This window comes from Salmo salar, chromosome 07 (genome assembly GCF_965601325.2).
Source record: "Salmo salar chromosome 07, fSalSal1, whole genome shotgun sequence".
In the NCBI taxonomy this organism is placed as follows: domain Eukaryota; kingdom Metazoa; phylum Chordata; class Actinopteri; order Salmoniformes; family Salmonidae; genus Salmo; species Salmo salar.
Window position 1 is genome coordinate 31136638 of NC_138297.1, and position 25163 is coordinate 31161800.

A 25163-nucleotide genomic window follows, 5' to 3' on the forward strand; every position below is an offset into this window, starting at 1 on the left:
TAGTTAGGGATGGAGATTTCAGAGTTTTTGGTGGTCTTCCTAAGCCAGGATTCAGACACGGCTAGGACATCCGGGTTGGCAGAGTGTGCTAAAGCAGTGAATAAAACAAACTTAGGGAGGAGGCTTCTAATGTTAACATGCATGAAACCAAGGCTATTACGGTTACAGAAGTCATCAAAAGAGAGCGCCTGGGGAATAGGAGTGGAGCTACGCACTGCAGGGCCTGGATTCACCTTTACATCACCAGAGGAACAGAGTAGGATAAGGGTACGGCTAAAAGCTATGAGAATTTGTCGTCTATGACGTCCGGAACAGAGTGTAAAAGGAGCAGGTTTCTGGGGGCGATAAAATAGCTTCAAGGTATAATGTACAGACAAAGGTATGGTAGGATGTGAATACAGTGGAGGTAAACCTAGGCATTGAGTGATGATGAGAGAGATATTGTCTCTAGAAACATAATTGAAACCAGGTTATGTCATCGCATGTGTGGTAAGGAGATCTTCATGGGAAGGTAAGGTCAAATAGGGAGGGAACCACTGCACAAAAGCAGTCCATACAATATAAACCCCAAGACTAGTTCAAATACCAACCTGAAAGGGTTGGGTTTGTAAAAGCAAAACGTTTTGCCTCAAACGTGTCTTTGGCACATAATCAGTCTAAGATTCTGTTGACTGTACGCTTGTTGACTAGGGGACCGTTTGTGTTTGTTTGTGTCTTTCTGATCATTCCATGTAATTCCTATGTATGTCTGTCTGTCTGACTTCCATATAGCCTATGTAATAGCCTATACCGGAGATCTATGCGTGGGTAAGCCTGTGCACCAAGCTTTCTTTCTTTTTTTAAATTTACTGCTATTCTATGTGTTCTGATTCTATATAAAATGTATTATTTTTATATAGAATGTGATGATCTAGTTTCGCTTGTGGAGTTTAAACACTTGATCTATGTATATATTATAGAAGAGTGTAATTGTTTTTAGTCAAGATGTTTGTGTTTTTAAATGTAATATGTTTTTGTTGTACTGTATGTGTGTTTATAGTTTTGTTTAATGTTGTGTTAGTGTATGTAATTTGGTTTGTCTGAAAAGTTGTTCACCCTGCTGCTATTGGACCAGGTCTCTCTTGGAAAAGATACATTATCTCAATGAGAATAAACCTGTATAATTAAAGGTCAAATAAAAATAAATAAATACAATTCAGAGGTTTATAGATGGGTTGGTTGTAGACACGTGCACAGCTATGGGACATAACAGACAGGGTTGACATCAGTCAAAGCACCTCAACACAAGACATGGTATCAATAACAAGATAAAACTAGTTGAAATGATCCACCTACGATTACCCCGGTAGCTTTTTGCCATAGCTTCTAGCTATTTTGCCATTCAGAATCACAATAACGCACAGACTGCTGCCCCATTGAATCGCGCTCATCGTTTTCGTGATGTCAGCTAACCCGTCTATTACTCAGTCCCTAAACCTAACCCTAACCTTGCTTATTATCCACAAGCCGACTTAACCCTAACCCTAGTCATTGCCCTTACCCTAGCTTCATGTCCACATCCCAGTTCAACCCTAACCATATAGCCTCAACCCTAACCCTAAACCCTAACCCTAGCTTCATGTCCACACCCCATTTCAGGAAGTTCCCAAAGTACGTTTGCTGTTTATATTACATGTTTATATTGACATTAAAGTCTGAAAGGCATTTGAAGTCAGAGGAGTATTGTTTGGTAGGAACCAGAAAGATAAGTGTTAGGTTACTCAAATTCTCTGCAGATGGGTGGTTTTCATAAAAAAATCACCGGCCCGATGGGGCAACCGCAGAGCAGGCTCACCCCAAAACTATCTTTTGGTATTTGTTTCATTAGTCCATTGTTGACATAGTCCCACACTTTTTACCAAGTTTTCAAGATTATGTCCCTTTCAAAACACATAAATCATTTTGTATTTTGAAATGATATCCTCGTCCCAGTTCGCAGGTACTGGAACGGTTGCCACATGTGGATGCTGTGGTGACTGGCAGGCCACGACAGCCACTGAGCGTTTTGAAGCACAAAAACCTGGAGATTTGGTTGAAAGGATACAGCCAATCTAATAACAACACGGCTGCTGACAACTCGTACAAAGGGTCCGACCTTTTCGTTTGTGCCTCGGACACACGCTGGTGCCCAGACCCATAATGAGTCTCCTCGAGGCCGATGGGATGGGGGTTGAGACTACGTGCAACACTGTATGAAGCCGCCCGAGCAGGAAACAAATCTAGTTGTAAACTTCCCCACGAGAACAGTGAGGAGCGGATAAGCCCCTCGACGGGGATAACCTTAGAATTCATCTGAGATATCACTGAGGTGTACCACACTAATTGTAAAAGAAGTCCAGTGGACTTTCCACCTCCAAAAGCAAATGGTAACATTAATCATTCCTTGCCATGTGTAGTCTCAACTACAATGCAACTAGTAAAATGCTCTAATCATGTTTTCCGGTAGGATAACATTTTGGAAGGAATTGGTAGGGTAGCTGGTCCCCTTGGGTACTAGTACCAATGCCAGAAACAGTCAGTCCAGCCACAATCAGTAAGAAGGTTAGAGACCTAACAATTTGAATTGCCATTGATAACAGCGACAGAGGAGTAGTCACTCAGATTGCAACACGGGGAAGGGAATCTTCTGACCATGGTTAACACACATGCCACTAATACAGTGGTTCTTCTTTTAAAAGTTCCAGCATACTGCAGCACAGCTTGCGGGGTGCCGCAGAATTCTATGGCACCTTATTTAAGTGTCAGCCATTGTTGTCAGAATTACGCAATTTACCACAATCTGCCACCATCTACCACAAACAGTCACGGCATAAGCTCAAAACTTTTAAGGCAGAACCACTGTAAACAGAACCCTCCATTCAGGAGGAAAGTTATTAGAAGTCATGAACCATGATCACACCCCTACCATGATCACACCGTGTACGACTGGTTCAGTGCTTATAGAGTACTTCCGTCGCGAGGTTAGCTCCTCCGTGGATAACATAGCTATGAAATAGACTCCTTCATACCTATCACCGCTACAATGGTGTAAGACACATTGACTTGAAGTAAAACCACTACAGGTCCCCTTTGCATATGGTTTGAGGTCGGCACCGATTCTTACTGACCTCCAGTCATTGACATGGAAATTATCTGATGAAGTCACACTCATTCTGAACAGGTTGCAGCCTACCAGGATACTTGGTTTTCTTTTCCTTGGCATGTGCGCTTGTGTAAACATAAACGCACATGTACAATGGAATATTTAATGAGGACTTATGCTAGGATCACTTAAGGGTCCAAGTGAATTACCAGCCTTGGTAAACTTGGAAATTTACCCTGAGGCCTTTTACTCTACAGCTACATTGATCACCAGTTTCTCCCCAGAGGTCCATAGGTCATCCCTGTAGACAGACCAGAGCTAGTGCCTTACAGCTGTAGACTTATCATGTAGTTATTCACTTAGGATAGTGCCCTAAGCAACACACCGCTAAGTAAGAATGCCCTAGATATTACATTAGATACAATGCCATGATAGAGTAATTTAGCCAAGACCGTGGACGTATATAGAATACAGTCCAATTAGATGATTAAGGTGTGGTAACTATATTTTGTATATCGTTTGTTTGTGTTTTTGTTAATTTTTGTTCCATTTCCTTTGACACTTAGGAAGTGATAGAGTCACCAACAAGTTCCCCATACAGCCAACAGTTAGTGCCATAACGCCATTCATTTGGGGAAGAAATGTAATGATTTATTTCATAAGTGGTATGCGTTGTTAACATCTGCCTAAGTTACTGCCTAGATCTACCAACCTGGACAACCGGATGATGGGTCCGGACGGCGATCCACAACCAGGACATCCCCTGGCCATTCTCGTGGTGGTCTGCAGCTTGCAGAAATCCTACCAGAGTAAACCACCAGAGGGGGACAGCAACGATGATCCACAACCAGGACATCCCGTGGTTGGTTTTATGATAGGATGCAACATGCAGAATCATCAAATTAGCTTAGCAAATGTCTGACAATAGCCTGACCCCCTCTCATGCACAGAAGAAGGGGGGGGGGGGGGGGTTTGACACCTTAACACTCTGCCATAAATTAGGCAGGAGGGGAATCTCCCTTCTGCTCTTCAGTATCAACCAAAGGAATGCCTTTGTTTCAAGAATGTTGCCCACCCAAAAACTGTGGATAATGGAACAATAATTCCAACATAAAGAATTTGGGAAATGGTCAGTGGGGAGATGTAGAATAATCATGTCATATTATTTATCATTTTGTGATGTCATTAAAAAATGTATAACAAAAATACTGTAACCTCAAAAGTAAACAAAATGTTTATGTCAAGTTTCCATCCAATACATTGTCTATGTAATATGAAGAATGATGAAATTATTATAATTTTTATTTTTATTTTCTAATGAGATAATGGTTTTTCATGTCCTTTGCACATTAACTAAGCCTGCCCCGAATGAGGTCAGAAGAGCGTGTCAGTGTGGTGGAACCACCCTTTTCCAGTGCTTAAAAGGACTCATTAAGAATTAACATATTCAGACCAGAAAGCGTGGAGCGGTGGCTACACGGCTGAAAATAGTGAGTCCAAAACATTGCTGGATTGCTGCTGGCATGTAAAGTGGTCAGGAGCTGAACCCTGAATAATTCCTTTATGCCAGAAGACGGGAGACCATCATCCACACGTTGAAATGGTTGAAAACTCTGAACTCTCAATCTCTACATGAGGTGAAGAAGATAAACTTTCCAGACCAGAAACAACGCGAGTCTGCAGCTGCGTGTTAAAAGTGATTTGGAACTTTGACTATCTACCCGAGGAAGAAAAGAGGCGAGAAGCTCACCTCAGACAGTCACTTGTACAGCTAAGTAGCTGCTGTGAGGAAACAATCATTGGAGACAGGACAACTAAGAAGAAGGACATTGTGACCTCTAGTGGACAACCAGAGCCTTACACCCATTGAGCCATTCCCCATAGAAGGATTGATTGGTTTCAACAGAAAGACGATGAACAAAGACATCTACACGTAAATACAATGCGTTTCTTACACAAACGGGCGGCAGCTCATGTGCAAGATATATGGTTACTGTGAGCATAGTTTCCAAATATATGATAAATGTCCCTTTTTCCCTATCTCTCTATTTTTCCCACCCCCTTCTCCATCTCTGCGTAATAAGCCGTCATATCTTCTCAGTCCACTAGGGACTTTTGTCTCATGTTTAGTTAGTTATTAAATACATCATTAAATCAATTTGTGCAGAACTGAATAATCAGAAAAGAATGGGGTTCTTGCAGATTCAAGAGGTCTGCTATGTTCAGAATGAGACTGATATGAGGTAATGATTAATAAATGGCTGTTATCGATATATCTTATGTATATATCATCTAGCGTTTAATTCAGGAGATGGTAACTCGCTAACCTGTTTGGGATAGGGGGCAGTATTTACACGGCCGGATAAAAAACGTACCCAATTTAATCTGGTTACTACTCCTGCCCAGAAACTAGAATATGCATATAATTAGTAGATTTGGATAGAAAACACAGCATCTGTGCTGTAACGTGACATTTTCTAAGGCTTCCATTGGCTCTCAGAAGGCGCCAGAAAGTGGAATGGGGTGTCTGTCTCTGGGCGAAGAACAGCAGGAGAATTTGTAAGTGGTCAGCCTGGGGACAGTGACACTGGAGATGCACGTTCACGAGACTACTCCATTTTTTTCTTTCAGCCTTTGAATGAATACAACGTTGCCCGGTTAGAATATTATCGCTATTTTACGAGAAAAATAGCATAAAAATTGATTTTAAACAGCGTTTGACATGCTTCGAAGTAATGGAATATTTTGAATTTTTTTGTCACGAAATGCGCTCGCGCGTCACCCTTCGGATAGTGACCTGAACGCACGAACAAAACGGAGCTATTTGAATATAACTATGGATTATTTGGAACCAAAACAACATTTGTTGTTGAAGTAGAAGTCCTGGGAGTGCATTCTGACGAAGAACAGCAAAGGTAATCGAATTTTTCTAATAGTAATTCTGAGTTTAGTGAGCCCCAAACTTGGTGGGTGTCAAAATAGCTAGCCGTGATGGCAGAGCTATGTACTCAGAATATTGCAAAATGTGCTTTCGCCGAAAAGCTATTTTAAAATCTGACACCGCGATTGCATAAAGGAGTTCTGTATCTATAATTCTTAAAATAATTGTTATGTTTTTTGTGAACGTTTATCATGAGTACTTTAGTAAATTCACCGGAAGTTTTCGGTGGGTATGCTAGTTCTGAACATCACATGCTAATGTAAAAAGCTGTTTTTTGATATAAATTTGAACTTGATTGAACAAAACATGCATGTATTGTATAACATAATGTCCTAGGAGTGTCATATGATTAAGATCATCAAAGGTTAGTGCTGCATTTAGCTGTGGTTTTGGTTTTTGTGACATATATGTTTTTGGCTGGGTACTCTCCTGACATAATCTAATGTTTTTCTTTCGCTGTAAAGCCTTTTTGAAATCGGACAATGTGGTTAGATTAACGAGAGTCTTGTCTTTAAAATGGTGTAAAATTGTCATATGTTTGAGAAATTGAAGTTATAGCATTTTTGAGGTATTTGTATTTCGCGCCATGCTCTACCATTGGATATTGGTGAGGCGTTCCGCTGGTCCTCAACAGGTTAAACAACTACTTCCGTGGTGCCCCAAATCCTAATGAGTTAATTGTTACATGATTAATTTAACAGTTAAACAGTTAAACATAGTTAGTTGATTCGATAAATAACAGTCATCACATTAATGAAAGTCATGTCACGACAGAACCAAGTACAAGAGAGTCCTGCCCTAGCCAAGACAAACAGTAGCTGCCCGCCAGACATGTGTAACCTTCTGATGGAATTAGGAGCCACGGAAGCCAGACTGACAGCTGCGGAGCATCAGGTGGAAGAACTGAGGAAGCTACCGTTGCTCTCCTACACAGAGAGAGTGAATGTAATCTAAGGCAAACTGAAAATCAATAAAAAAATGTGTTAATGTATTCAAATGCTCAGAATGAGAAACAGCAGACTAACAACTAAGAGTGTTAGTCCACATCATGTCCAAATCATCAGAAAGTATCTAAAATGGACTGTGAAGCTCAACAAAGTCACTTATAGATGTTTTGAACATGATGCGAGTAAAATGCTAAAATCGGTCCCATGACTAGTATGGGATTTGTGCCCCAAATGCTAAAAATGTGCATGTGGAAACCGTGCCAGGGAAACTAAACCAAAGCATCGATTGCTGTCATACCTTGTCCATAGACTGCTTACAATGTAAGGAAACCAATATGCATTTTGTAATTTGGGTGAACTATCCCTTTAAGTGGGAAACAATATTATGTTACCCTTTCAACATTTTATTGCGTTATCTGCCAAGTTATTACATTAACCGGCTTTATTACATAAAAAATCTAAAAGTTGTTACATTTAGAAAAGTTATTACATTAGTCGGTGTTATTACATTAACCATTGTTACAGGGCGGATAAGAGCGACTCGTCTTGGAAGTAGTGGGGATAACAGCTGTCACAGTGAGGGAGGGTATCATATGAAAGCAGACTGCAGCCGTTATCCCAGGTAACGCTCCAAATGTGCACTATATTTGACCGGGACCCATAGAGCTCTAGTCAGAAGTGGTGCACTATATAGGTAGTAGGGTGCCAATTGGGATGCACAGGGCCAGAAATCTATTTTATCTTCTGAGCTTTGGGGAAGTCATCTTGTTTCCGCTGTCCCTAAAATACAACATGTTCTAGTTAGACAAGATTAAAGTGAGGTTTTGATTGAAATGGGGAATGGGAAAGGGGGTCAGTCTTGGTCGTTCACAGTCACAGTATAAGTAACTGAATATTGTCCCATATTTTGTCTCTAATGACACCATATGTGATAGATACAGATTTATGCTTTTATCAGTGGAGTGGGATATAGCAGTAGTCTAGTTACCAACCCTGATCCTGGTCAAGGCAGTGCAGGCTTTTAGTCCATGCCAGCATTAATAGAACAAGTCGAGTGTGTTCTATTACAATCTGTCTGGAACTAAACAATCACCCTTTAGTCCTGGGCAAGAGTTGGTGACCACTGGACTATGAAGTGATCAAACAGATTAAATGAATACCCTATCCACCCATTGCCTACACCAGTGTGGCCGTTAATCTAGAGATGTAGGATCTTAATTTGATCACCCTGTTGCAGAAGAACTTTCCTGCAATGCAGGAAATATAAAACGTGCAGTGTATTTGAAGATGGTAATTTCCACTTTGATGTTACCTCTCTCTATAAACCCCTACATAAATGTCCATTAATTATAATCCACATAATAATACATGTTGTGTTGCTGCAGGATTATTTTCCCGCTGTAGTAAACTGTCTAAAATTGAAATCCTATATCTGTAGGCTACCCAATAGGCTGTCAGAGTCATTTGGGATGAGCAGTTAGGCCTATCTAATCGAAGTAGTACAGAGTGAACCTTTGTAACCAAAGTGCCCCTCAGATCATCAAACCAATATGTGCGTGTTTGTGACTGTGTTTGTGAGTGTGTGTGTGTGTGTGTGTGTGTGTGTGTGTGTGTGTGTGTGTGTGTGTGTGTGTGTGTGTGTGTGTGTGTGTGTGTGTGTGTGTGTGTGTGTGTGTGGGGCACTGTGGCACTGTGGCACCGCCATCTGGTGCCACCTTTCCAACAAGTCAGTTTGTCATGGCCGAGCAGCCACACAAGCCTAAGATCACCATCCGTTGGCTGGAGTGGTGTAAAGCTTGCCGCCATTGGACTTTGGAACAGTGGAAACACGTTCTCTGGAGTGATGAATCACGCTTCACCATCTGGCAGTCCGACGGACAAATCTGGGTTTGGCGGATGCCAGGAGAAAGCTACCTGTCCCAATGCATAGTGCCAACTGAAAAGTTTGGTGGAGGAGGAATAATGGTCTGGGGTTGTTTTTCAAGGTTCGGGCTAGCCCCTTAGTTCCAGTGAAGTGAAATCTTAATGCTACAGCATACAATTACATTCTAGACGATTCTGTGCTTCCAACTTTATGGCAAAAGTTTGGGGAAGGCCCTTTCCTGTTTCAGCATGACAATGCCTCCATGTTCAAAGCGAGGCCCATACAGAAATGGTTTGTGGGGATCGGTGTGGAAGAACTTGACTGGCCTGCACAGAGCCCTGACCTCAACTCCATCGAACACCTTTGGGATGAATTGGAACGCCGACTGGCTGCCAGGCCTAATCGCTTAACATCAGTGCCAACTCTATATTAATTTTGGAATGAGATGTTCGACAAGCACGTGTCCACATACTTTTTGTCATGTAGTGTCGGAAACAGTATTGGATATTATGATATCCTCAATGAGGTTATCAAATTCCTCTTCACCCCATGTTGTGTTTTATTTTAAATTCAGCAAATTCCATTTCCTCACTTTAAAATAACTCCCCTCCAATAGAATAAATCCAAATGAATAAATTATGACACCAAACTACGTGGGGGACTGTTTGGGTGAACTGTATATACATATGTAGGATCTTAATTTGAGGCAGTTTGCTACGGCAGGAAAATAATCCTGCAGCAACACAAAATGTTTATTATTATGTAGATTATAATTGTTGGACATTTTTTTGTGGTGGTTGATACATTTTTGTAAGGGAAAATCAAGTTTGAAATTTCAAAGTGGAAATTACAAAATTCAGAAGCTTTTTTAAACCTAAAAAACAATACAAGTTTAACATTTCATGCACTGTAGGAAAGTTATCCTGCAACATGGTGATCAAATTTAGATCCTACATCTGTAGAATCTTCATGCAGCAGTGGCTCAAGGTCATCACTAGTTACCACAGCCACAAATGGTTTAACCCTGCCTATTTCTAAAATGTATCTTCTTAAAATCTGATTTCAATCCTAACCCTAATCTTAACCCTAACCCAAATTAGTGACTAAAATATTCATCAAACACCTATTTTTCAGTCTCAATTGATGAGACTATAAGTAAACAAAAATGATTTTTCATTTCAGTTGACTAAAACGACATGAGACAAAATTATCTCTCTGACTAAAATCTGACTACTAAGTGGACTGGACAAGAGATTATGGAGCGATTTAGAGCTTTTCAGTGATAAGCACAATTACTATCTGTTCAGCAGTGGGAAGGACACGCCAGCACACACAGCCAGCCTACATAAGCTGGTGAGCTGCGGGGGAGCAGGCAAGGAGTGTGGGCAGGCAGGCAGACAGGCTCCGCTCCGGCTCAGGCTCCACCTCCGATTATACAAATCGCGCAGGCGACTCTCTTGCTTCCCTTGTAGCTAACCAGTCATCACCAGCCAGTTATGAGTCACAAGCTGCTTTACAAAATTTTAAACAATAGCAGCATTGAGTTTAATAGTAAAACAACAGCTTAACTAAGTTTTTCTCTCCCTTGAGCATAGAAAAGCAGGCTGTCTTTGAATTTGTAGTCTCGCTCAACCCTCCCACTGTCACCACTGCATTTCATAGCCAGGTTCTGTAGCCAACATAGTCGCCATCTTTTTTTCCTCAGAGAAAACAGCTAGATTATAGCCCTTATCATTCAAACGATATGACCCATAATACCATCGCTACGTTTTTTTCTTTCTATCATATATTCATGGGCCGTTCTAAAAGTAGGCTACTTGCGGACCTGGCCTTTAACTGTTTGTTTAGGCTACACCTTGTTCAGTCATGTCACCGCCCTGGTGAAATGTAGTGTACTATATAGGGAATAGGATGCCAGTTGGGACACAGCCTGATATGATGTTGTGACACATTTATCTTCCCTGAGATATCCTGTTTCTTCTTCTTCAGCTGTCACCACTGACCTCTGACCGCGAACCTTGACCCTGTTGAGGTCAATCTTAAACTCGAAGGAGCAACGCACTGAAAATATAATCCTGTCCAAATTAAAACTGTGAACCTCTCAATCTCCCCCCCTCTCTCTTTCTCTCTTTTCATCTCTCCCCTCTATCATTCTCTCCATCACATCCATTACTTCTTGACAATATATTCTTCTTTTTGTCATTCCATACGACCTAGTCGTTCACACGTAACGTATGTTATTTACAAAGGAAATCTCTTTATCAATGTGTTTCTTACCATGTCTGTAACATATTTGCTTTTACATTCTCGACAGGACTCTCTGGCCTGAAAGGAGAGGCTTCAGTGCCCTAATGTGTGTCATTGAAGTTATTTTGGATACACAGTAGGGAGGGTGTGTGGGCTAAATATAGACACGGGGCAGGGGGTGGTGGTATGGAGAAGAGAGAGAGAGAGAGAGAGAGAGAGAGAGAGAGAGAGAGAGAGAGAGAGAGAGAGAGAGAGAGAGAGAGAGAGAGAGAGAGAGAGAGAGAAGAAAGGTTTAGCTATTTAATTAAAACTGTGCTTATCATAACAGGCAGTCTATAAGACTCCCGGATAAGATAGGCTTCAGGATTAAAACGCCCTTATCTCTCCATTACAGCAGCAATTCACCACTATCTGCTGTAGTCACGACTGAGTGACAATGACACAAATCACAACTAGGCTACATCATTGTGCACTATCGTAGGCTCAGGCTGCAGAGAAAGCATTATGTTTATCCTAATTGTAATACAAAGTTGTTGTGTCACAAATATTTAATCACAACTACTACATCAGTATCATATTATCTGTTCATGCTGCAGATAAAACGATCTTGTTTTCCTAATCCGGAGTTGTTGTGTTGTTAGTTGACATCGTTTTTGTTTGGGCAATAAGAGATACACTTGGACATCATCAAGTTGTCCAAGTGGGGCGGCAGGTAGCATAGTGGTTAGAGCGTTGGGTCAGTAACCAAAAGATTGCTAGATTGAATACCTTAGCTGACAAGGTAAAAATCTGTCATTCTACTTCTGAACAATGCAGTTAACCCACTGTTCCTAGGCTGTCATTGTAAATAAGAATTTGTTCTTAACTGACTTGCCTGGTTATATAAAAAAAAGATGACCTTGTCCAAGTGTAATAGTTATTGCACTCTACAACCAGTAGGGGGTACTATTGTATATGGCTGTTGCACCAACGCTCTGAATCAACGCTTCCATAATCAACATCCACATCTTCGGCCCCTGTGGAACAGTGGGTGCTTTGCCTTGCTCAGGGGCAGAACAACAGATTTTTACCTTGTCAGCTCGGGGATTCAATCCAGCAACCTTTTGGTTACTGGCCCAACGCACTAACCACTAGTCTACAATAGGGAGATACTTTTGTATACATAGTGTATGTGGACACACCTTCAAATCAGTGGATTCTGCTATTGCAGCCACACCTGTTCCTGACAGGTGTATAAAATTGCACACACAGCCATTGCAATCTCCAAAGCCTAACATTGGCAGTAGAATGACCTTACTGAAGACCTCGGTGACTTTTAACGTGGTACCGTCATAGGATGCCATTTTTCCAACAAGCCATGAACTGGTAGGCCACACAAGCTCACAGAATGAAACCGCTGAGTGCTGAAGCGCGTAGCACATAAAAATCATCTGTCCTCTCTAGAAGCAACATCAGCACAATAACTGTTTGTTGGGAACTTCGTGAAGGCTGAACAGCCGCACACAAGCCTAAGATCACCATGTGCAATGCCAAACGTCGGCTGGAGGGGTGCTGATTTTGTGCTTGATTCTGTGCTTCCAACTTTGTGGCAACTGTTTGGGAAGGCCCTTTCCTGTTTCAGCATGACAATGCCCCCGTGCCAGTGGCGTGTATTCATGGCTGCCAAGGGAAGCAAGGCCCCCCCCCCCCCAAAAAAAACCATAAAACTATTTCTATTTTGTCTCTCTGTGTTTCATAATTTTCCTTCAATTCGCAAGAGGCTGAATGTATCTCAGAGGAGAAAGCATCTGAGCGAGCAAAACAGCGCCCCTCTGTCTCTCTACATGTAGGCCATCTATCCGTGGCTGTCTGGTCCAAACGAGTATGACATTGTTGCCGCACATAACATTGAAGGCAAGGGAAGCCAGCGAGCATTTGACCTCCCTTGATAAAAAAAAGTATAACAATTAGCCAATCAGCATTGAGCTGAACTGAGCGAGCTCAACTGTGAATGGTCCTGGTGCACCAAAAAAAGTCTCAAGGGAAGACAGCTTTGATTCTAGCATCACTCCTATCAAATTCCATTGAGAACATTCATCACTGACAGAAAAACTTGAATTATTGCATCTGGTTGTATTGTTGTCCTCCGGTGGCTAGCTAGCTAGCTAGCTAAAATGGGTCCTTTCCTAAATTAGCCATGGATGGAGATAGAGATTATGGCCTTTTGTTTTTACTTAATTCTCCTTACTGACCAATGATTATAACAACAATTCTGATCCAACCATTAATTCATACATTGTTGTGCCACTGGCCTGAGAGGATGGAAGTTCAATATGTAGCTAGAAGTTAGAAGGCTAATGTTAACTAGCTAACTTTGCCCATGAATGGAAATTAGGCTAGCGAGCAAGCACTTTAGCCAGATAGCCTAGGACAACAAAAAATAAAAGTGTGTACTGTATGACAGTTTCGTCAACATGAAAGAGAGGAGGATGGCATTGTTGTTTCTCTACAAGTAGAGAAACGTTTTTCTACTTGCATGAGCGTGCACACATACACACACTGACAGGCACACACAGAAATCAGAACCATGGACAGCCACATCATATTTAGCTTACGTTGATTGGACTAAATCGTTTTTGGTATCTTTTAGTTGTCACTGCATTAGACTAAGCAGAGGTGATTTTGTATTTATTATGGATCCCCATTACTCTTCCAGCAAAATGAAGGCAGTTATACAATTTAAAAAAAACATTACAACACATTCACAACAGATTTCAAAGCACATTTACAACAGATTTCACAATACACCAAGTGTGTGCCCTCGGGACTCTACTCCACTACCACATATCTACAACACAAAATCCATGTGTATGTGTGTGTATAGCGTGTGTGTGTATGCATGTGTCAGTGCCTGTGTGTGTGTCACTTCAAAGCCCCCATTGTTCCATAAATTCTATTTTGATCTGGTATTTAAATCAAATTTTACTGCTTGCATGAGTTACTTGATGTGGAATGGAGTTCCAAATTGTCATGGCTCTATGTAGTTCTGTGTGCCTTCCATAGTCTGTTTTGGACTTGGGGACTGTGAAGAGACCTCCGGTGGCATGTCTTGTGGGGTATGCATGTGTGTCTGAGCTGTGTGCCAGTAGTTCAAACAGACAGCTCGGTGCGTTCAACATGTCAATACCTCTCACAAATACAAGTAGTGATGAAGTCAATCTGTCCTCCACTTTGAGCCAGGAGAGATTGACATGCATATTATTAATGTTAGCTCTCTGTGTACATCCGAGAGCCAGCTGTGCTGCCCTGTTCTGAGCTAATTGCAATTTTCCTAAGTCCCTCTTTGGAGGCACCTGACCACACGACTGAACAGTAGTCCAGATGCGACAAAACTAGGGCCTGTAGTACCTGCCTTGTTGATAGAGCTGTTAAAAAAGCAGGGCAGCTCTTTATTATGGACAGATTTCTCCCTATCTTAGCTACTGTTGTATCAATATGTTTTGAACATGACAGTTTACAATCCAGGGTTACTCCAAGCAGTTTAGTCACCTCAACTTGCTCAATTTGCACATTAGGGCCTATTCATTACAATATTTTGTCGAGGTTTAGGGTTTAGTGAATGATTTGTCCCAAATACAATGCTTTAGTTTTTGAAATATTTAGAATGAATTCCTTGAATTCCTTGCCACCCATTCTGAAACTAACTGCAGCCGTTTGTTAAGATTTGATGATGTTGAAGTTGAAATGGTGCTGGAATAGTGGAGGCAGCTCCTGTTTTCTTTGCGACTTGCTCTAACTCTCTTTGGTTCTAAATCAATAGTTGTTTAGTGGTCTGAAAATGTTGGGAAACATTACCTTGCATGACCATGCTGTAGGTCATGTGACTGTCTGTTACTGTACGTGGTTGATTTTGCAAATACAGGCACTTTTGGATGTAAAAGGGTTTGGAAAATGAAACCTCTTGAAAATGCTTTTTATCTCTCTGAATATTTTCTTCACTCTGTCTGGAAAAAAGATTTAATAGTGGCTGAGACCATACTATTTCAGATTTTTATCGGTTTCCCCAAATACCCAAGGGGAAATGTCATAACCACCGCGTCATAAAATGTGGTATTTTAGTTGAAAAGGAAATTACAGAAATTGTGCCTAAGGTATTTCATATAACATTTCACGCTAATTTTATTTCTTCTTAATTATATGTATTCATCATTGTCATGTCTAAATGTCCATATATGCCTTGATGATACCCAGAAACATGTATTTACCACATCAATATCTTAAAATGTTACATTACTTTAGAAATTATCTTAAGAACAGGCATACAGCATAAGGTTCACATATGGGAAAAATCATCAATATCAATTGTAATTTAATACACCTTTGCCTCTAAAATATTTGCTGTGATGGTAATGACTTAGCATTGTGGTAATGACAGAGTGTGGTGGAAATGACATTTCATATAAAACAACTGACAAAAAATAACGTTTAACATTTTAATGTCACAGTTGTACGTGTTTCATTTTATTGAAGATATAGAACAGACCATTCGTTCCAATTCACCCAAAGGGGTTCGAAGGGGTTGAGGTCAGGGCTCTGTGCAGGCCAGTCAATTTCTTCCACACCGATCTCAACAAACCATTTCTGTATGCACCTCGCTTTGTGCATGGGGGCATTGTCATGCTGAAACAGGAAAGGGCCTTCCCCAAAACTGTTGCCACAAAGTTGGAAGCACAGAATCATCTAGAATGTCATTGCATGCTATAGCGTTAAGATTTCCCTTCACTGCAACTAAGGGGCCTAGTCCAAAGCATGAAAAACAGCCTCAGACCATTATTCCTCCTCCACCAAACTTTACAGTTGGCACTCTGCATTGGGGCAGGTAGCGTTCTCCTGGCATCCGCCAAACCCAGATTCGTCCATCAGACTGCCAGATGGTGAAGTGTGATTGTGCATGGTGATCTTACGCTTGTGTGCAGTTGCTTGTCCATAGAAACCTATTTCATGAAGCTCCCGACAAACAGTTATTTTGCTGACTTTGCTTCCAGAGGCAGTTTGGAACTCTGTAGTGAGTGTTACAATGTAGGAGAGATCATTTTAACATGCTACAAGCTTCAGCACTTGGCGGTTTCGTCCTGTGAGCTTATGTGGCCTACCACTTCGCGGATGAGCCGTTGTTGCTCCTAGACATTTCCACTTCACAATAACAGCACTTACAGTTGTTCGGGGTAGCTCTAGCATGGCAGAAATTTGACAAACTGACTTGAAGGAAAGGTGGCATCCTATAGTATGACGGTGCCACGTTGAAAGTCACTGAGCTCTTCAGTATGGACTATTCTACTGCCAATGTTTGTCTATAGAGATTGCATGGCTGTGTGCTCAATTTTATACACCTTTCAGCAACAGGTGTGGCTGAAAAAGCCAAATCCACTAATTTGATCCACTTATTTGAAGGCGTGTCCACATACTTTATATATATAGCGTATGTCCTTGTCCTCTCCTTGGTTGATTTAGAGGGCATCTTATAGAAACATTTTTAATAAATAATTAAATTCAGTAATAACCATAGTAAGTCACATAAATAGACATCAAAATCACTCAATCATCCTAGCCTAATACAACATGTATTAATTTCAACTTAACCATAATCATGTATGTAATTTGTTTGTCTTTTCAGGTCTTAACCTCTACGGGATCGGTGTCTCTATACTGGGATGGTTGTTACTAACGTGCGCTAATGTGACTAGAATGACATTGTAAGTAACAGCAAACTTTCCAGGACATAGACATGTCTTATATGGGCAGAAAGCTTAAATTCTTGTTAGTCTAACTGCACTGTCCAATTTACAGTAGCTATTGCAGTGACAAAATACCATGCTATTGTTTGAGGAGAGTGCACTACAACAAAAAACTTTTATCACGGCAACTGGTTTGATACATTCACCTCTGAAGGTAAATAATGTACATACATTCAATAATTTTGCTCTGATTTGTCATCCTGAGGGACCCAGAGATAAAATGTAGCATAGTTTTGTCTGATAAAATCGTGTTTTATATTCAAATGTAGGAACTGGGTTCTACAGTTTGAACCCCTGCTGTCTCTGGCTCCACACCCACCCTGCCCGGCCATCTAGATGTGTGAACGTTAGTGTATAAGTTAATGATCCATCATGTATGTGTAACCGATGTGAAATGGCTAGTTAGTTAGCGGTGGTGCGCGCTAATAGCATTTCAATCAGTGACGTCACTCGCTCTGAGACTTGAAGTAGGGTTTCCCCTTGTATTGCAAGGGCCCGTGGCTTTTGTGGCGCGATGGGTAACGATGCTTCGTGGGTATCAGTTGTTGATGTGTGCAAGGGTCCCTGGTTCGAGCCCGGGGTGGGGCGAAGAGAGGGACGGAACCTACTTCACTCTTACATATGACATTCCTGGGAGTGTGTAAACTTAAATCTTGTATTACCATGTCATTTTTGTATGTTCTCTATAGTTATGTTCTCTATAGTTATGTACCAATTCGGCACATTTGGGCAGACTTGATTCAAAATATTGTGCAGTATTGCAACGCTTCATTTGATCAATCTGAAACTTTGCACACCATCAAGTGCCAAAATCTAAATTGAGCCTAAACTCCAATAAGATATTACGGCATTTCTCTTGCATTTGAAAGATGATTAAAAAAAATATTTAAAAAAAATGATTTTGTTTTGTTTGTATTGTCTTTTACCAGATCTAATGTGTTATATTCTCCTACATTAATTTCACATTTCCACAAACTTCAGTGTTTCCTTTCAAATGGTATCAAGAATATGCATATCCTTGCTTCAGGTCCTGAACTACAGGCAGTTAGATTGGGGTATATCATTTTAGGAGAAAATTGAAAAAAAAGGGTCCGATCCTAACTACAACAAGTGCATTAAATATGTTGTAATTATCAAGACTTTTGTAAGTGTAGTACATAGCAGAATGTCAAATGTCTGGGTGTGAGACAGGACAAAAATAGTGCAAAACAGTGAAATCCAGACATGAAATACTTTAGAAAATAAAATAAAAAACATTTTGAAAGCTGAAAAATGTAAGGTTATTTTAGTCTCTACTTAATGTGAAATAAACAAATCTAAATGAAATGTTATATTAAAGATCTAACCCTGAGACACATAAAGCCCCGTATTTGCAAAATCACCCACATGCAACAGTATTTGACTTTTTGTGATCAAATAAAGGTGTGGTGAATTTATTCTGCCACTGTGTCTTATTATTGTCTCGGCCTTTAGGCCTATATATCACGTTCGCAAGGCATATTAATTAATTATTGAACTATTACAACTCATAGGTTGTAATATGGGGGGGGGGCTTCGCTTTCCCAGTGATTTTACCCACACACAGCTACTGCCTGGTGCACAAAGTGAGAAAAATACAGAAATGGTTTATGGAGATTGTTGTGGAAGAACTTGACTGGCCTGCATAGAACCCTGACCTCAACTCCATCGAACACCTTTGGGATGAATTGGAACGTCGACTGGCTGCCAGGCCTAATCGCCCAGCATCAGTGCCCGACCTCACTAACGCTCTTGTGGCTGAATGGAAACAAGTCCCTGCAGTAATGTTCCAACATCTAGTGGAAAGCATTCCCAGAAGAGTGGAGGTTGTTATAGCAGCAAAGGTGTCCACATACATTTGGTTATGTAGTGTAAATGGTGGGATAGGTCCACTGATCTTCATGAGCGAGTCAGACGAATTTAAAGAAATGAAACATAAACTTATCCAGTTCATGCGGTGTGCAACGGTAGCGTGGCCGAGCGGTCTAAGGCGCTGGATTAAGGCTCCAGTCTCTTCGGGGGCGTGGGTTCGAATCCCACCGCTGCCAATATTTGTTTCTTTGTTGAAATTTTCATAAAAAATCATATTTAATATACGACTATAATCTATTATATATTTCCTTTAATGTGCAAAAGTCACTCACATCTTTACAAAATGTAGTTTGTATTTCCAGAACGCGTTTCTCGAGTGGTACTTTTTTTTAACCTGCGGCAGTCCGTAGTGTATTGATTCTTGAGCAGAAAACGTTTTGTCAAGGTTAGGTTTAGAAACAAAAGGATTCACTCTTTCCGGATAAAACTCAACATTTACAGGTATCTAACGTTACTTGCACTTTATCACGTCGATAACAAACTATAATTTAGGGAGTGGGACAAGGATAGCTTTGTAGTTAGCAAGCTAACGTTAACTCTGGTCTTTCGCGCGACGACAACGAGTTGCCTCTGCACTCTTTGTCGCGTTCCATTTTACTATATACTTTCATCAAAGCAAATGTGTTGCTGGATAACTTGTCTCTGTCTGAACAGGGTGCCATTACGCCAAAATGGGAAAAGGACTTGAGCAGTTTGTATACCGCCAGACTAGCTCTGGTCCACGCGAATACGTCAGCGCGTAATGTTAATTGAAAATCCGACGCATGCGCGTCGACCAGAGCTAGCTACGATAGCTCCTGTCTAATTGTTTGTCTTTCCTCTTCCTCCATCCAACTAAACGTTGCTACCTAGCTAACACAATGAAGCCGCCCTCTCGTGCTCGAATACAACCGACGCGCTATGTGAACAAGAAGACCGAAAAGACTGTCTCGAAGCGAAAACCAAAGTTCGCGTGCACGGGATGGAGTCGGACGGAGCAACAGGTCCTGCTGCGGTGCCTCAACAAGCAGAACAAGATGACTGGCGGGATCCACGGGGCAATAGACCTAGAGGCCCTGCACGAGAAACTTCCCAAGCAGTCCAGAGAAGAAGTAAGTTAGCTAGAAAGTGCATTTCAAATTGAGGTCACGCTCATTCATTGTGCATGTGAGAGATGTATTTCTCTCTCTCTCTGTGTCTGTCTGTCGACCAGAAGTCCCCACAATAATAGTAAACAAACAAACATTTGACCAACTGGGGACATTTTGTTGGTTCCCATACGGTCAAATGCTGTTTGTAGGGGGGTTAAGGTCAGGTTTTTGGGTTAGGGGAAATAGGATGTTGAATGGGACTGAATTATATGTCCTCACAAGGTTAGCTGCACATGAGTGAGGTGAGTGAGTGAGTGTGTCCGGTTCTGTACCGTATGTTCATACATAACACACCAATTAGTGTTTCTCTTCCATCCACTCTCCCTCCCAGATCCAGTCCCAGTTGGAGTCTCTGATGATGCGTGTGCTGAGAGCGGTGGTGGGCCAGGTGAAGAGGCAGAGGTCTGAGCAGAAGGCAGCCCTGAAGCCCATCCAACTGTGGGCTGAACTGGCCCATGATATGGCTGGAGCTCTGGAGGAACCCATCACCTCAGCCTTCGCTCAGGTCTGTTCAGATATACACTGCTCCAAAAAATAAAGGGAACACTAAAATAACACATCCTAGATCTGAATGAATGAAATAATCTTATTAAATACTTTTTTTCTTTACATAGTTGAATGTGCTGACAACAAAATCACACAAAAATAATCAATGGAAATCCAATTTAGCAACCCATGGAGGTCTGGATTTGGAGTCACACTCAAAATTAAAGTGGAAAACCACACTACAGGTTGATCCAACTTTGATGTAATGTCCTTAAAACAAGTCAAAATGAGGCTCAGTAGTGTGTGTGGCCTCCACGTGCCTGTATGACCTCCCTACAACGCCTGGGCATGCTCCTGATGAGGTGGCGGATGGTCTCCTGAGGGATCTCCTCCCAGACCTGGACTAAAGCATCCGCCAACTCCTGGACAATCTGTGGTGCAACGTGGTGTTGGTGGATGGAGCGAGACATGATGTCCCAGATGTGCTCAATTGGATTCAGGTCTGGGGGAACGGGCGGGCCAGTCCATAGCATCAATGCCTTCCTCTTGCAGGAACTGCTGACACACTCCAGCCACATGAGGTCTAGCATTGTCTTGCATTAGGAGGAACCCAGGGCCAACCGCACCAGCATATGGTCTCACAAGGGGTCTGAGGATCTCATCTCGGTACCTAATGGCAGTCAGGCTACCTCTGGCGAGCACATGGAGGGCTGTGCGGCCCCCCCAAAGAAATGTCACCCTACACCATGACTGACCCACCGCCAAACCGGTCATGCTGGAAGATGTTGCAGGCAGCAGAACGTTCTCCACGGCGTCTCCAGACTGTCACGTCTGTCACATGTGCTCAGTGTGAACCTGCTTTCATCTGTGAAGAGCACAGGGCGCCAGTGGCGAATTTGCCAATCTTGGTGTTCTCTGGCAAATACCAAACGTCCTGCACGGTGTTGGGCTGTAAGCACAACCCCCACCTGTGGACGTCGGGCCCTCATACCACCCTCATGGAGTCTGTTTCTGACCGTTTGAGCAGACACATGCACATTTGTGGCCTGCTGGAGGTCATTTTTCAGGCCTCTGGCAGTGCTCCTCCTTGCACAAAGGCGGAGGTAGCGGTCCTGCTGCTGGGTTGTTGCCCTCCTACGGCCTCCTCCACGTCTCCTGATGTACTGGCCTGTCTCCTGGTAGCGCCTCCATGCTCTGGACACTACGCTGACAGACACAGCAAACCTTCTTGCCACAGCTCGCATTGATGTGCCATCCTGGATGAGCTGCACTACCTGAGCCACTTGTGTGGGTTGTAGACTCCGTCTCATGCTACCACTAGAGTGAAAGCACCGCCAGCATTCAAAAGTGACCAAAACATCAGCCAGGAAGCATAGGAACTGAGAAGTGGTCTGTGGTCCCCACCTGCAGAACCACTCCTTTATTGGGGGTGTCTTGCTAATTGCCTATAATTTCCACCTGTTGTCTATTCCATTTGCACAACAGCATGTGAAATTTATTGTCAATCAGTGTTGCTTCCTAAGTGGACAGTTTGATTTCACAGAAGTGTGATTGACTTGGAGTTACATTGTGTTGTTTAAGTGTTCCCTTTATTTTTTTGAGCAGTATATATATATATATATATATATATATATATATATATATCTATCATGTCTTTCAAGGGGAAAGTATCTCAAAAGGGGCAATTATGTTAGAAAACAGTGCAAACATATGGACTACAACATCACTAGCTGGCTACCACCCAGTTACTCAACCCTGCACCTTATAGGCTGCTGCCCTATATACATAGACATGGAATCACTGGCCACTTTAATAATGTTTACATAGTGCTTTACTAATTTCATAAATATATACTGTATTCGATTCTACTGTCAATGCCACTGACATTGTTCGTCTTAATGGAATTAAGAAATATATAAATATTATTTTACTTTTAGATTTGTGTGTATTTTTGTGTATTGTTAGATACACTGCACTGTTGGAGCTAGGAACACAAGCATTTCGCTACACCCACAATAACATCTGCTAAATATGTATATATGACCAATAAAATTTGATTTGACTAGGCTTAAATATTTAGATGATAGTCCTAGATGTATTCAAGATCGAAAGTTACAAACTATCCTTCTCTCGCTCTCTCCCTGTCCCATCTCCCCTCTATCGCTCTCTTCCCTTCCTCCTCAATCCTCTCTCCAGATGCTAGTCATCTCAGCCACAGAGCCCGGCAGCCTGACCAACTCGGACCCGCCTCGAGAAGACTACCTCCCTAAGCAACAACGCTCCAACTTCAAGACCATCCCACCTAGACCCATACCCACCCCTAAAAACCCAGCCCCCTCAGGGGTATCTAACAGCCCTATAGTGTTTAACATTGCTTCTACACCCCAACCACCACCTGCGGTCTCTGTACCAGTCTCTGGTGTTCCCACCACCCAGCCGTCCACAATGAACCCCAGTTCTGGTGCGTCCAATCAGAGAGGCAGGACCACTACACCAGCCTCTACAGTTGGAGCCCAACCCCAGCCTGGTTGCTCGAACTCCAGCATCCTCAGTCAGATTCAAGAAGGGTCTGCCATTACCCCTCTGCTTACAGTACCAATGCCTGTGCAGTCCCTTTCTGCCTCATCGTCTGGTCCTACTACAACACTGCAGTCTCAGTCGGTGCCACAAGGTGGCGCGCACGGGCAGACCATGTCCAATGTCCCTTCCACTCAGCTGGCAGTGATGTCCTCTCCTGCCCCTGCCGGTGTGTCAAAACAACAACAGCCCTCTGCTGCAGCCTCCTCTATTAGGCCGCAGCCTCAGCATCCCGGGGCTGGGCCAAGGAAAAGTAAACATGCGGATGAGAACACTCCTAGATACACAGGCCTGGGGAGCATTGTGGACTTTGAGAAGATCTATCGGTTCTTAAGTACGGTCCACGTGCAGAGTGAATGTTTCAGACTGACTCCTATGGGTGAGATGATAGCTATTGTTGGGGTGGGGGGGGTGTCAGTTATACACTTTTTACCTTATGACAGTCGATAATCTGGTTTCTTCTACATGTCTTACCAGGGTTGGGGTCAATTCCATTTTAAATTCCAGTCAATTCATAAAGTTAACCAAATTCCAATTGTTCATATTCCCATTTGAAAAGCGTTGAAGATAATTGGAATTTCTGTGTAGTTCTGGAATTTACCGGGATTGAAATGGAATTGACCCCAACCCTGCTTGTTATACAACCAACTGCTTGTAAAGATGCATTTGGGTCAAGAGGATAACACATTAGAGCACTAGGCTATTTCCAATGTGGTCAACATGCTCTGTCACATTCATATGTTGCAAAAAGATTGGCCAGTCTGTCCCATTTCCTCATCATAATCTTCTTCTTGTTCCTGTTCTTCTTTGACTTCGTTTTCCCCAGAAAGTGCTATAATACTGGACCTGCTGATGTCTCTGCCTGAAGAGCTCCCCCTCCTGGACTGTGCCAGACTGCAGCACCACCTGCTCCAGGTACTGTACACTCAACTACAGATCTAAGATCAGATTGCCCAGCTGATCTAGGATGAGTTTAGCTTTTTAATTCATAATGAATAACACCTGGGACTTTATCCACAAAGTATTAGTGCAGATCTAGGATCAGTTTAGCTTTTTTAATTTTGCAAGGAATAAGAGTTCGGACCTGATCCTAGATCAGCACTCCAACTCTGAGACCCTTTGTGAGTACGGGCCCAGGCCTAGAATTGCGGATGGGTCATAGATCTCCACCTCACTCATTTCTGTGTGAGGGAGTTTGCCCTTTTCCTAGTCAGACCTCTCCACCATCTTACGTTTTCTCTTTTTAATATATTCTTTCCACCATGTCTCCCTTTTGAGATATATTTGACAACATTACTCTGTTTTCTTCTCACTCCTAGGTCCATGAACGGTTCTCAGCCCCGGTTCCCAAGGTGTCCCAGGTGGGCACCGGTACTGGGAGGCCCTGGTCCTCGGCGGCGGGAGGAGAAGGAACGAAAGCGGGAGATCAAAGAAGACAAGATGGAGGAGCAATACTTGTTGCTGTGACAACGCCCCCAAGTCTAGATGCTGGTGACAAGGTGGGGGCCCCACTTCAAATACAACAGGAGAGTCAGGTAGGAGGAAGAGATGGGGCTATTAGTGGAATCCCAGATGGTCGGGGAAGTGATGGGATGGAATGCACCTCAACCAATCAGGGTGTGGCTGCAACGGTGGTGCCTGTCAACCTGGTCGCCGGGTGTTCCAATTCTGTTGCTAAGGATGGGGCTGTGCCGTTGCAGGGGAGTACAGAGGAAAGGGCGGGAACTGAGACTTTCGCGCCTTCACAGGACAATGGACAAGCCCAGGGACAAACGCCCTCGACCAATGACGCGTCAGCAAAGTCAGGGACGGCTACGCAAAGAAAACCTGACTGGGAGAAGGCGGGACTCTGTCCCCTTAACCCCTTCATGGTGCCTTTGAAACTGTTGGCACGGCAACAGATCCAGTCGGTTGAAGAGGTGGTGTTACAGTAGCCTCCATTTTGTTTATATTTTGAGACGAAAAAAGAAATAGCTGACAACTTGAGGATTTCATAGAATGTTCTAAAGCCTTGGATTAGTACAGCAGTACTTAAGTTATTTAATCAGAAATGTCTCACTTTAACCTTCATTCATGGTTCATTTGATTGTGGTTTGTCACTTTTTGGTTGCTTTGATATTATGCAGTTTACAAAAATGAGTATAATAAATCTTTGCTTTTATTCCACATTTCAGATGTTTTGAGTG

General features: G+C 42.4%; 1 protein-coding gene and 1 non-coding gene across 2 annotated transcripts; both read left to right on the forward strand.

The window, feature by feature from the left end:
* Positions 1-18878: 18878 nt before the first annotated feature.
* On the forward strand, positions 18879-18960 carry trnal-aag (transfer RNA leucine (anticodon AAG)). The gene has a single exon. It is a non-coding gene; the product is annotated as a tRNA-Leu (tRNA).
* A 163-nt stretch (positions 18961-19123) lies between these two features.
* snapc2 (small nuclear RNA activating complex, polypeptide 2) lies at positions 19124-25145 on the forward strand. The gene is made up of 6 exons (XM_014207185.3): positions 19124-19225; positions 19637-19875; positions 20246-20419; positions 22597-23356; positions 23804-23892; positions 24297-25145. The coding sequence occupies exons 2-6, from the start codon at positions 19645-19647 to the stop codon at positions 24909-24911; spliced, it is 1869 nt and encodes a 622-aa protein (XP_014062660.3). The 5' UTR covers positions 19124-19225; positions 19637-19644; the 3' UTR covers positions 24912-25145.
* The last annotated feature ends 18 nt before the right edge of the window (positions 25146-25163 follow it).